This window comes from Monodelphis domestica, chromosome 2 (assembly GCF_027887165.1).
Source record: "Monodelphis domestica isolate mMonDom1 chromosome 2, mMonDom1.pri, whole genome shotgun sequence".
In the NCBI taxonomy this organism is placed as follows: Eukaryota; Metazoa; Chordata; class Mammalia; order Didelphimorphia; family Didelphidae; genus Monodelphis; species Monodelphis domestica.
In genome coordinates, this window is record NC_077228.1 from 212751264 (window position 1) to 212765417 (window position 14154).

The window sequence follows — 14154 nt, forward strand, 5'->3', positions numbered from 1 at the left end:
TATCTTTCATCTCTTACAATTTCTAGTCTTGGTGGGAAGTCATGAAAGGGTGAAAAAGCCAATCAGGGCTAGGAAAGAGTTACAAACACTTCAAGAAGGCTAGAGGGAAGCCTTGAGGGCAGGAGGTGGCGTCTTTGCTCCTGTTCTGAAAACAGTTACAGCTTCCTTTAGGAGGTGGGGGAAGGGTTGATGCCTGCCCGCCTGCCCCTTGACACCTGCTCGGAGGCGGACCAGAGCCAGCGCCCGTGTGTGCGCCTGCGCAGACGGAGACTCCGCGAAGGTTTCCCCACCTGCTGGGCAGGGCCCGGGAATGAACGCTTGCGCTCTGGGGCCTCCTTTGCTGGGTGGCGGGGGGAAGGGAGAGAAGAAGAGGAAGAGGGAAGTCTCCCGGGGGGGCGGGGCCTGGCTGGGCAGCCGGAGAAAAGGAAGTTCTCGCGGGAGTACAGCGGAGGAGCGGAAGCGAGGCGGCTCTGGTGCTGCGGCTACCGGGCGGCGGCGGCGGGCGCTGCTCTGTGGGGAGCGGCGGGATCTAGGCTGCCGCTCGCTGCGAGTGGACCGGCCAGCGGAACAGAGAGCAGAAGCTCGGCGCCACTGTAAGTGTGGGTTAGCGGGAGGGGAGGCTAGGGCAGGGCCCGGCTCTTTCCCCACCCCCCACTCCTTTTTCTTCCCTTTCCTAGGGGAGGCGGCCCTGAGGGGGAGGCCGGGTCCTAAGCCTCGGGGCCGCCTCGGGCTGCTGGGCTGTGGCACCTCTGTTGTGGATGTCTGCAGAGTCCGAGCCCCTGCTCCTTCACTCCACCCCCACGCGTGGGTGGGAAGCGACTGACTGGGGGGCTACCTACCTGCACTGACATCTCTCCTTGTGGCTCTTGATTCCGAATGACTCCCCTTTTGAGAGCCACCCCCAATCCAGTCGTCAGGATTTTCCCCTCCAGCATTTCCCTCCCCTCCCCCGTCTCCCCAGGCTGGGACCCCCCACCCCCACCCCCCAGAGAAGAGTGTGTGGAGCTCCCCTGGTGGGGGATACTTGATTTCATTTTGTGTCTTTGGCTTGAGCGTTTGGAGACCAAGGCCAGAGAGAAGCAGAAATCCCTTGCTGTATTCTGATAATTTCTAAGGCAAATGACTATTAATTCTTGAGTCAGCCTTAGTGCAGCAATCAGGGGATTCAGAGCAAATTGCCGGGGTGGTGGGGATGCCCCTTCTTTGACAGGATCGGCACTCAATCTCTCTGTCAACTGGTTTCTGGTGTCAGGAAGGATTTTTATTTTTACGAAACTTTGGAGAACTCTCCTAGACACGTAGAAGCTTGCGTTTGTCTAGAAAGAGAGAATGGGGAAACCATTTGAAATGCATTTAGTTTCGTGGTTTTACTATTATTTTTAAACTAGCACCATTCTGTGGGGGAAAAGTGTTTGGTGTGATTGAATCAAGGAAGTGGGGTATGCAGGGAGAATAAAACCTAAAACTAGAAGTTTTATTTGGAAAGTATTTAAATATAACTGATTTGAGTCATGGTCTGTTTAAAAAATAATTGTGGGCATCTTCATATATGGTAGTAATGTGAAATTTAGTTTGAAGAAGAAACTATAAAGTAGGCATTAGAGCTTAATTTCAGGTACTGTTTAGTTTCAAATTGAAAAGAATTGACCAAATATGTCACAAAAAGAATTTCTGGATTTTGGCATTACTATCACTATTTCAGTCTTTTTGAGTACCACCTTTCCAAACATACACTTCACTGGCTTTCCCATCCCTACACATGCACCATGTGAATAATTTTGGCTATCCTCTGATCTTTAAGTCATTTCTATTTCTAGTCTTATCATTTTATCGTTAACAGATTTCTTTTTGTGTGTGTGTGCAGCATCAATTTTCTACTTTCTTGAAGTTTTTTTTCTTTTTAGAAAAAAAAAGTAAAAATTTAACTTCTATGCTCCTATTCATACACCTACTCAGTGTAGAGGTAACTGTCTTTTAGTTTGAGGAGGCTCAAACCAGATGCTATATACATTCCACTATATTCTTTCATTCAACCAGAAGGGTTGCCAGAGATGCATGTGAGATTCAGGCTCTTCTCCGGGGATTTAGTGGACTCAAAGGATTGAATTCATCCCTAAGTAATTGACACTGCCTTAGGTCATAAGTGTAGTTCTCTCATGTCATTTGTATTGATTTTCTTCTAATCTCTTTCACTCTAGGATGAGCCTTTGTGTTTGCTGTACCCTGTAGGGTCCTTTCTCTTTGCCTGTGTCGGTCACCATTATGTTAAGGATTAGGTTATTCTGGATTTTCTGAGACCAATATGGATTTAGATTTATTCATCTTCAGATTTTTTAAAATGAAGGCTTCACTAAAGGAACTTGAGGATCTTGTGAGCCCACTTCAAATGTATGTTTACATATTAGAACATGAAAATCTTAGGAGAAAATAACTTCTTTAGGCCAGTGGTGAATCAGTTAAAGTGTGCATCATGTTAGTTATACTCATTTATTTTCTGTGATCAGGTCTTTTCTATTTGTATTATTCTTTGTTAGTTTAATCCTCAAAAATTCCCTAGTAAGTCCTAGATAAGTATGGGGGGGAGATATTAATAATAATAATAATAACTAAGAAAGCTACTTCCTGGAGAAAAATCAGCTTTCTCTTTGTAACTGTAGTGTTCAAATCTTAAGATCTTATGATTTAAGTATGATAGGACCAGGACAAAGCATTTGAGATTTTTGGTCAAGGTCTAAAAATTGTGTTTTGTAATCCATCTGAGGCTTTTAAATTTTTCATTGTAATACATGTATTTTTGCTTAGTAATTGTAACTAAAATTAAATTAATAGGGATATAAAGTATCATAATTTTTCAGTTGCTTCCTCTGTCTTCATCAGGATTCTTTGTCCAATCATTCTCATTCATTTCTCCTATGGTTATGGTTAGTGTGTACTCCGTTCTTCGGATAACACATGTATCTTGACCTAGTACAACAAAATGCCTACCTTCCTAGGAGACAAGTCCTACTGTCAAAAATGTATGGATTTCATCTCCTTCCTTTCATCAGAGGTTGCGGTGGGAATGATTAGGGTTATGGAATATTGCATATACTGTGAGGTGGATGGATTTTTTTGCTTTTTTTCTTAAAATTTTTTTCTTATAACAAGATACTCAGGGTAAGGGAAGAGGGGAGGAATATATTTGGAAATGAATGACATAAAAACAAGACCGATAAAAATGGATTTATTTATTAAAAGTAATATTAAAAGTGTTAATCTCTTTCCTCCCTTTAAATTTACCATTAGCCTTACCTTGTTAATTCCAATTCTAGTTAAGAGTGTTGCTCTGTCCTTTTCATTGTTTTCTTTTTACCATTTTTTAGGTAATCAAGCACCAATAATATGCTAATTGATCTTTGAAATAGAATTTCTACCCAGTGCTTCTTTGATCTTAGATACAGCTAAAGGAAAGAAGAAAGCTATTAACCAAGTTTTGTGAGAAATGAAACAATTCAGAGTAGAGGTCTGATTTTCCTTTTGGATAAATTTAATCTCATTACTGTATATACTTAATCCATAATTTTCTAGGAATGGACTTCTATGTAGTCTATATGAGATTCCTCATTTTTTCTTAGAGCCTCTTTGGTACTTTTTGTACCAGACTAATGTGAAGATGTGCATTGTTTTTGTCATATAACACTATTGTACTGAATTACGAGTGGGAGTTTTAAAATCTGATTAAAGCATCCATATTATGCTGCCATAAATTATAAAGTCATTAGAAGAACTCTCCTGGTGAAACCAGGCTCAATATTTGGAATTTATAATTCCTTGATATTTGAAAATAATATTTTTAAACCTAACAATAAAGCAGATGCAATGATTTTTCATTTTTATATGTGATGAACTTTTTAATGTTTAGATATTTGGCCCTGTTACTACAGTGGTAAACGTGGTTTTAAAAAATATTCCACTAAAAGTGCTTCTTGGTTTTCTTACCTAATTATTTTTTGCTAGTTGAGATATTGTGGCTTCATCAGTTATTTATTAAAATAATATTAAAGTGTTCTTTGTTGTAACCTCTTTCCTCCTATTTATACTTTAGGAAGCCACTAGCCTTACTGTTAATCTCTGTTCTATTTAGAGGTGTTGCTAGGTCCTTTTCATTGTTTCTTTTCCCCCCGTCCTTTAGATAATCAAGCATCAATAATGTGCCAATTGATCTATGAAATAGAATTCCTACCCAGTACTACTTTGATCTTAGCTCACAGATAAAGGAAAGAAGAAAGCTATTAACCTAAGCTAGGACATCCAGATAAGGAATATGTTGACTCATATATATCATCCTTGGTTTGCAGAGAATTGGACCTGGTTTGTTGATCATAGTACAAGAAGCTTTAGGGATTGCCTTTCTTGTGAATTTGTAAGAGAAGGAAATTAAATGAAAGAAAACAATTTAGCAAAAATAAAATCTATAAGCTTCTTTTGAAAACATTAATTCTGAAATTAGATACTTATACATGAGCAAGAGTACCATAACTTTTATCAATATTATGGGAAAGGTCAATTTTAGAGATATGTTTAATATAATTGTCAAGAACTTAGAAATTAGTTTTATGTGTTATATCTATTTCCAGGAAAATGGGATGGCAATAAAAAAGATTTAGCAAAACACATTTTTCATTGAAGTCTGTTTAGATTCTAAATGTTAGCTTTCTGATGGCATCTATTTAGTTATTTAAAATTTTCTTTTTGCTTAATTGGGGGTGGAATTTTCCTTCACATCTTTGGAAGGACACACCCTTTTGAATCTTTTTAGCCAAAGAAAATTGGCTTACATTAAGCAAATGTGGTATCATGTTGTTTACTGTGAATGTTCTAATAATGTTCACTAAACTTACTATTGTGAGTGCCACACCCAAGGCACTTCTCTAAATTTCATATATGGTATGTAAATTTTTCTTTGGCACTTCAACATTTATGCTAATTGGATTTGATATCTTGTTTTTTTGTGTCAATCAAGCCATGTTTTGCATAGTAACAATTGCTAGTTTAATTTGTGGCTTTTAGAGTCTGCTAAAACCTTCAGATAATTTAAACTAGGTGAAATGAGCCAAAATCAGTGTCAGAAAGCAATATGAAAAAAAATGTCATGTTGTTCAGAGTGCTTTGCAAACCTTAAAGCACTATATAAATGTTAGCAATTATTGTTTTAAGTCAGGGAATATGGATAAATATGGGTAACACGTAGCATGCCCTTTGTTAAATACAGGCCCTTTCTTAGATCTGGAATAAAGCAAGGGTGCTGGATTGATCAGGACTCTCGGGCTCTAGACTTAGTTCTATTACTAATTTCACTTTGAATAAATCACTTTTATTAAGCTGGGGTCTGTCATCTCCAAAATGAAGAGGTCAAACTAACTCTGAGGTTCCTGTTAGCTGTTAAATCTTTTGATGAATCAATAAAGGTAGGTTAGGTGGGTATCTGTAATATAGCCTTGAATTAGAGATTGTCCTCCCAACTTGGAAATTATTCTTCACACTATTAAAGTAAATTGACAGGTGTCTGGGAGAGGTAGATAAGCCCTGTATGTATGGAATGATGCCATTGGTTGGCTAATTTCTTAAAAATAATGCTGGATTTCTAGGGGCTTGGGTTCTTATCCTGGAGCCATGATTTAAAAGGTTTGAAATAAGCAAATGTTCCTATATTTACTTTTTTGGTGGTGGTTAGTACCCTTGCTTTTTAATACTAATTCAAGCATAATTCCTCTTCCTAAGTCCAGGAGCTTTGCAAAATATTTGTAATTTTGGTAAAAATAATTTTCTATTACATACAACACAAAGTCTTTAGAATCTTCCCCCAATTTTTATTCCAACTGAATGGCCTTTCTGATAACTTCTTCCTTTTGTAAAATCTGTGGCCCAACCATATCCCTGTGTTAATGTTCCCAATTGGCAGGGCTAGGCCAATTGCAAGTATGTCATTCAGAATAATGTTCTAATTGCTAACTTGTAGAAGAACAAAAGAATAATAATCATCCATGCCCCTTCTAAAAGCTCTCAGGGGTGCTTGTTATCTGATCTAGGTGTCACTATAAATATCTGTCCCTATTCTATAATTGTAGCAATGCCAAGTGCTATTTTTTTCTTTGTTATGAGCATAGTGACTGAGCAAGAATGAGAATTACAGTGTAAAAATTGAGCCTGTGTGCTCCACTCAGCTCACAAAAGCCAACTTTGATGGCATATTAACTTAGCCAAGATTTAGTCTCCTTAAAGATGTTATTCTGAAGTCCTTTCCGTGTTTGCTATAGCAAAAGAACCAAGACTCTTGTTCCGCTATGAATTATAGTAACTGTTTTACCTTTCCTTGCACTGGGAAAAAAGCTTTTTATTGGGACAGTTGTGTGAGGATCTGATGCTTGACCTTCTCCCACATTTGTTCCTCCAGATGCTTGGAATCTCTAATTTGAAAGAAATTCCATTTTGAATCTGTCAATGGCAGCACCACTTAACCCAGTACTCCAGGTTTGAAACCTTACCTTTCTTACATGTCTGAAACCTTACCTTTCTTACATGTCCCTCATTTTTCCTGACCAAAGCATTTCTAAGGCTTGTCTTCTGTCTTGATGATATCTCTCACCTCCTTCCTTCCTTGTCCCCTGCCATCATCTCTATAGAAACCCAATTTCAGTAGGCTAATAGGTCTTCCCCTTTTAACTGATAATGTTATGTAACTACAATCATGTCATTTTAAAAAACATTCTTCAGTAGCTTCTTAGTGTCTATTAAGTTCGCAAATTGTTTTTTTCCAACAACTTTGCGAGTTGGATAGTGCAAGTATTATTTACAAAGGCCTTCAAGAATCTTCCTCTAATTTTACACTCCCTTTGCATTTTCTTTTGCTCCCCCCCCCCATTCCTAGAATACCTTCTCTCCTACTTTAATTTCCTGTCCAACTCAAATGGTACCTCTTCCATGTTGTACTCCTTGGTCTCTATATGATAATACCTTCTAGACTGGAAACTTGATAGGAAGGAGCTTTATCTTTTGTATCTTATCTAACCTTTGTCTTCTTTAGTACTTAGTGCAGTATGCTATACATAGTAGGCCCTTAGTTAGGCTTGAATTTGTATTTTAGTTCATCTGGTCAGTTAGAAATCATTCATTCTTGCTAAGGAATATGTTGTTTTCTTTCGAAGATGCTATAATCCCTACCTGGTTTTCTCAGCTTGGTAGTTGAAGTCAAAAGACTTGGGTTGGAATTGCATTCCAGCTACTTATTAGCTCTCTGACGTTATGCAAGTCACTTAACCTTTCTAGGCCCCTGCTTTATCAGCTCTAAAGTGAGGAGATTGGAACAGATTGTCTCTTAGGTCCCTTGCTGCTCTAAATCTGATGTTCCTTTGAGGGAAGGATCCAATCTCTGTGAATATCTCTTTGTTAAGGGAAGCAAACTCAGGCACCTGTCTTTGCAGGGAAAGAAGCATTGCGCTTTGGTTATAATTCCTTGGGACTACTGTGGGACAACTAGGATATTTGTTGTGGCTATAGGTGAGAAACAGTTTAGGAAAGCAATCTCTCTGAAGTACCTTTTCTTTTCAATTTAATTCTTTCCTTTTCACTTTCTAGTCTTAGATAGACTTTCTACTGGGAAATGATTTTGGAGTAGAAAAAGAATTCTAAGTCTGCAATTTTCTGATTTGGATATTAATAATGGCACCCAGCCATCCTTAGGTTGCCATGTGGTCTTACAATTGGTTTTCCAGTGGGGCGAAATGGAGAATGTTTGGTTTTGGAGAACAGAATCAACTTGGGGATTATTGTCTCTTCTCTTATGGTCAGCTTTGTGTGACCTACGTTTTAGTTGGGAAATGGGATGAGGAGGGAGGAAGACTTTTGATCAAAGCTATGTATATACTCAGCCAATTAGGAGGAGCAAGTCTGGAATGGAGTAGCTTTAGCATTTGCTGCCATTGGCCAGTTTATTGTCTTTTGGAACCTTAGGGGCAAGGCTAAAAAGAGGAAGAGGGAGGAAAGTTTGGGGGATTCACCCTGGAGGATAGAGACAGGGGATTTAAGGGTTCTCTATAGTTTGGTATGTTGTCAAGTTGGTGCTGCCATTGATAGGAGCTACTTCCCGCTCTCACTTATTACCTTTTATTCTTTTTCTTTCAGGGTAGAATCCTACATCTCTTCTGCAGGCAATCCCAACAAATCGAATCTCAGGGAAGGAGGAGAGTCTAAGCCCAGGATAGTAGGGCTTCTGAGCAGCAGGGAGGTCTCCATTCCCTCCTGCCCCAAGCTGCTAAGGATTTAGCAGCTCTCAGCATGGAAGCCATTGCCAAATACGACTTCAAAGCCACTGCAGATGATGAGTTGAGCTTCAAAAGGGGTGACATCCTCAAGGTAAAGGTTGATGCTTGGTGCTGACCCTCCCTCTAGCCCACCCACCTTTCTTACTCAGAGACCCAAAGAAGCATTGCTTTTCCCTTCACTTTCACAGTGTACTTATTCTTTTACTGAAATTGGATAGATTGAAGTAACTGCTGAATGAAATGTTTATTATCACTTTGAAGTTGGTATGATGTATCCTTGGTTTTTTAATTGTTTTTGCTGTGTATTTACACTAGGATTTTTAGTTTTTTAAACTGCCTTGATTTTTCAGTCAGTCAACAAGCCTTTATTCTAAATATTTCCTCTGTTGGTATATGTATGTTTGACATTAGCACTTTCTCTAAGTGAAATCAACATAGGGTGATTGAATAAATTGATTTAACTGGTCAGAGTGGAAACATTTTTCAAGACTGCCTTAGAGATTTTTGTGGCTTGAATTTGAAGGATTGATATCTCAAGTTGATCCATGCAAAAGCTTCAAGTTAGCATCATTTTCTATGATAGTCATAAAGTTTGATTTTCCTTCACCCTGATGTAAGTAGCAAGGAAAGCCTTTTCATTTGAGAAATTATTTGTTCCCAGTTTTTATGAAGGCTAGAATATATGGCAGACCTAGATTAAAGAGTATTGGCTGTGTATTTTCATCCCCTTTAAGAGAATAGTCATCTTGAGTGGTAAATAATAAGGTAGTTAACTTGCTCTTGCAGAAGTCAGATTTTTATTTTCTTAAAAGAAACTTGGGAAGCAATTACCCCATAATATACTGTAATTGCAGAAAAGAAACTTGCTGACATTCTAAAAATAAGCCTCTACACGGTTGCAACTCATTTTGAGCCCCACTATTTACACTAGGATTTTCTTTCCACTGGGCACATGTTAATTATGTTGTTTACACAATTGACTATAGCAGCTTTGCCCTTTTAGATATGTAATTTACTTTTACAGCTGTGGGTGTATAGAACAGTGTGTCACCTTTAAATGGAGAGATCTTAAAGTTTAGCATTTGGTCACTTGATTTTTTTAAAGTTAGTTTGTGTCTCTTATTTTTACTTCTGCTTATCTGAACTGTAGTCATGTGGTCTTTACTGTGACTGAAAGAAACTAATGAAATTTTCTAAAAGAGGAAGAAAAGTGAGGATTCATGAAATATAGCATATTGTAAAAGTACTTGTGACTTTTTTCAATACTTGTATGGGTATGGTTAGTCCTCACAACATAGTTTTTCTTAGATTCAAATTTCACAGGAGCTTGTCCTTTAAAAAAGGAAGAAGTAAAATTTTGAGCATGTTTTTTTTTTTCAAGTTCTTGTGAAATTGACCTTCTTGAATATATGCTTAAAGACATATAATTTAAATGATCTGCAACAAATAGGACTGGTACAAGGATTTAGAGTAACAGATCTAAAGTAGTTAATAATTGGAGTGAGTTTTTAAGGATGCTGCAAAATAACAGAACAGGTTGATTTCAAATATTTATATAAGTGATTACTGAGTTCAGTAGATAATATGTATGTTAACTCAGTTCCATTAGCTTCTTAAAACCAACATTCTAAATTTAATAAAAAATCTTTTGGGCTTTCATTTTATTTATGTGTAAACTAGAGATTTCTTGATTTAAAAAAACTAGTCTTAATACCTGAACATGATGATCTGACACTCTAGATTGCTCTCTAGATTCTGCTTATTGCATATTCAGCACTGAAGATCAAAGAAATTGAATCCTTCATATCCAGAAAGTTCCTGAAAAGTTACATAAAGTGACCAGAGTCATAAGTCAGAAGTTCTTGGTAACTTAGAAGATCTACATATCCTAAAACAAGTGTATAATTCTTCTTTGAAACTCTTAAAAGAGTTAACTTAAACTTAACTAGTTAAAGAAAACTAAGGAAAACTATGCTTTTTGCATTTCCCCAAGAGCATATGTATATATTTTCAAAGAACTATGCTTGATATTGAAAAAGGTGATCAGAATGTTAACTTTTTCCTTTCCCAAAATACAAGAGTGAAAAATCCACAAATTGTTTGTCAGTTCAGTAGATAATTTGGATATGAGGTCATAATGCTATTACTGCATATTCACATATTGTAGTCTCAACTGAATTAGCAGTTTGTTAGTAATCTTGTGGCTTAATTCCAAAAATGAATGAAGATGGGTGCCCCTTGACTCATAACAGCTGAATAAAGAGGGAAATTTCTCTCTTCTTTGGCAGCTGGTAGTAAAAAGTATGTATTTTTCTTTTAATTCTTTTTTTTTTTTAACTCTTACCTTCTGTCTTAGAATCAATGCTAAGGGCTAGGCAGTGGGACTTAAGTGACTTGTCCAGGGTCATACAGCTAGCAATGTCTAAGGCTGGATCTAAACTCAGGACCTCCTTTCTTTAGGCATGGCTCTATCCACTGACCCACCTCACAGAATAATCTTGGGTTTTTTTTTTCCCTGTGCAATGTGATATCTTTATATTCTTTCTATACATGGTAGATTATAGTGCCTCATAAAAAAATTTTTTTTTTTCAGAAGAGAAAACATGGTTTAGTGGAATAAATTCTGGCTTGGAGTTGGAAGACTATATTATATATTCCCAGCTTTTTCACCAGACCAATTGTGTGGCCTTAGGCAAATCATTTCATCTCTCCAGTGTTCTCATCTGTTTGAGGAGATTAGATTATTTTTGAGTCTATGAGTAGAAATGTGCCAACTCCCCACCTTCCCCAAAAGGATAGTATATACTGGTTCTACTTGTGACAAATAAGAATGAAGTTGCTCTTACTCAGGCTATGAACCTAGTCTAGAGAATCCTCAGGAAGCTGGAGAAATGCTCCTTAGGCATGAAAGACAGAAAGGATCTGAAAAACCACTCCTTTCATTTTATAGATAAGGAAATGGAGAATCAGAGTAGGGAAATAACTTACCCAAAGATGCACAGAACCTATTGGTAGCAGTATTTGAATCTTCTCACTACAAAATTCCGGGCTTTTTCTATTGAACTGTAAAACCCTTATACTTAGCTTATCCGAAGCTAAATTAATGTTTCCTTAAGTTGTTCTCTACACATTCTAATTTTCTTATTTCTTTTAGTGATATCACCATTTCCTAGTCACCCAGGCTTAAAACCTCAAAGCCATCTTTGACACTTCCCTTTCTTTCACCACTCCCTATTCAATCATTTGCTAAATCCTGTTTTTGTCTCCTCCATACTTCTGCACTAGTCTCTTCCTCTCCACCCTTTACCTCCTTTAGATATAGTAGCCTTCTAACTGGTATTCCTGCCTTCAACCTTTCCTTTCTCTAATGTATCTTTTGCATTGTTGCCAAAGTAATTCTAGTACACAAGCCTGATCAGTTCGTTTTCCTGCTCAAAAATCTTCAAGAATTTTCTCTTGCTCATTGGGTCAACTGAAACTTAGACTGGCATTCAGATTCTTTTATAGTCAATCTGCCCTACCAATCTGGCTTTATTTTACTCTATCTCTCTTCTAACCACATTGGACTGTTGTCTGTTCTCTTCTGATTTCTTAGATCCTTCCCTGTGTGCCACTTCTGCAGTGGCACAGGCCTGCCCATCTCTGTCTGTAAATCTCTCTACACTTTCCCCTCCCAGCTAGAAGGAATTTTTACATCCTTATATCTTTTTGTCATTTTTGTTTAACTTCTATCAAATTGTATTATAGTTATCTTATAGTTAGACGAATTATGTGAAAGTAGGGAATAATGTAGTCTTGTTTTTTAATCTTTTTATTTGCAATGCCTTGTATATAGAAGGTGCTAGGTGGCTACTAGGTCTGTATTCATTTAAATTTAGAATTTTGAACTAAACTATGGAGCAGAGAACCAGTCAAGTACAAATATACAATGTCCAGTTTCACCTTTTCCCTAATTTCTAATAAAGGTGATAGAAATAAGATTTAGGAATTCTTTTCTCTGATGTCTATAGAGTTGTTAGAGATGAGATTTAGGAGTTCATGTATTCACTGTGGCATCTTCCTTCAAAAAGTATAGACTTTCAATCAATTTTATATGTGTGTGTGAGAGATACACACACATTTATTTATTTATTTTCTGTGATATTTTTGTTGAATACTTACTATGTGCCAAGTACTATGCTGTAGTACTGTGACAGATATAAAAAGTATAAGGCTATTTTTCTAACTTTATGGGTCTTTGGATTTCATTAGGAATGGGAGATAGAAAGCTGACATGAAGTAAAAAATAGTATGAGGTAGTATGTCATGAAATACTGAAATTATTTGGTAAAGACATAGGAATGCATAAGCTTGAGGGCCTTCTAAAGTGGAACTGTCTGGGAAGGCTTCTTGGAGGAGTTGGGACTTGAGGTAGCCTTTGATGTGACACCAGTGCTGAGAACACTTTAATGAATTTGAGTGCCCAAAGGGCAAATTCAAGCTGTCCGTGAGCCCCAGAGGATTACCAGAGAGTTGAGGGAGAAAGTACTTGCTTTGGGCAGCTGGACTGAGGAGTCTATGCAAAAAATGTCTTCCAGTGCTGGGAAGAGGGGCAACCCAAGGAGTCCCTGCTCTGCAGTTGCCATGTCTTCCCCAATACAGGACTAGGGGTTCATGTTGGGGGGATCTTGGCAAGAATGTGACCATATGCAGAATGTGAAGAGACTGGCCTGATTAGAGCTCAGAATTTATATTAGGAAATAGTGGGAAATAAAGTTGACTTAGAGGATGAGGACAGATTCATAGAGAACAGTGATGGCAAACCTTTTAGAGATGGAGTGCTATGCCTGCCCGACCCTCCACAAGCCATGTCCCTCCCCCCTCACTCCCACACAGGTGGAGGGATGCATGTCCTCAGCAAGTGTAGAGAAGGGGAGGGGAGGGAAATGGCCTAAGCCTTCTGCTCTCCTCCAGCTCTGCCACCAGTGCACTCCCATTGGCTGCTGGGCAGAGGGGCAAGTGATGTGAAAAAATGTCAACAGGCACAGTAGAGAGGGGAGGGGAAAGGGAGAAGCCTTTCTAATAACAAACTTGGGGGGGGGAACCATTGCATGTGCCCATAGAGAGTTTCTGCACACCATCTTTGGTCCCCATGCCATAGGTTCATCATCACTGGCCTAGAAAATCAGACAAGCAAAGGTGATTAGATTGGTTATGTAGAACTAGAGATTTCTGAGCTGGGAATGTTCAGATTCTAGTACTGGTGCTAGAGAAAAGAAAAACTTTCAGATAAGTCATTACTTGCCCTCAGTTAGTTTACTGTTTAATTGATGAAATTGACAATTAACAAAAGTTAGTATAGATTAGCAGGGTTTAAAGTGGAGGGAGGGAAGTCCGTAATCAGGGAGTCTAGCTTCAAAATTGTTTCATTGATTAGGTGAATGAAATCCAGGACTATGGTGATGAAAAGTAAGAAAAGAAAGGTAGAAGAGACATCTTTAGGAAAAAAATTAATGGCACTTTTGACTGCTTTTTTTCTTTAGTTTCATCCAGTGGTTTTGGTACTCATTTTCCCATTTTCATTATCTATCCAAATGGATTACTTTCTGTAAAATGAGGGCTCATATATGATGATTACTTTATAAAATATGGAGAGTCAAAAATTTGAGCTAAGATTTGGCTGGTCAAAATTTTTCAGTCATGGTACTTGAAATTAAACAAAGGCTTCTAATTTAAAGGTAGTTGTAAGTATGAATTACAATCCAAAATGTAAAGGAATTGATATGAAAATACTACTGTTGAGATTTCAGGTACTTCTTTGTAGAGGGATTTCTTTGTTAATAGAAAATGTATTCTTTGTTTTCTGTGTTGATTA

At 37.8% G+C, this 14154-nt stretch overlaps 1 protein-coding gene across 2 annotated transcripts in view; it reads left to right on the forward strand.

The window, feature by feature from the left end:
• Positions 1 to 453: 453 nt before the first annotated feature.
• The window catches only part of GRB2 (growth factor receptor bound protein 2), a 103939-nt gene continuing 90238 nt past the window's right edge, over positions 454 to 14154 (forward strand). Inside the window, exons 1-2 of one of the 2 annotated variants that reach the window (XM_001369442.4) lie at positions 454 to 593; positions 8161 to 8391. In XM_001369442.4, coding sequence (XP_001369479.1) covers positions 8314 to 8391 — 78 coding nt within the window. In that variant the 5' untranslated portion in view covers positions 454 to 593; positions 8161 to 8313. Of the gene's footprint in view, positions 594 to 6438; positions 6511 to 8160; positions 8392 to 14154 lie in introns of those variants that run through there. The other variant, XM_056817161.1, reaches the window with a different exon arrangement.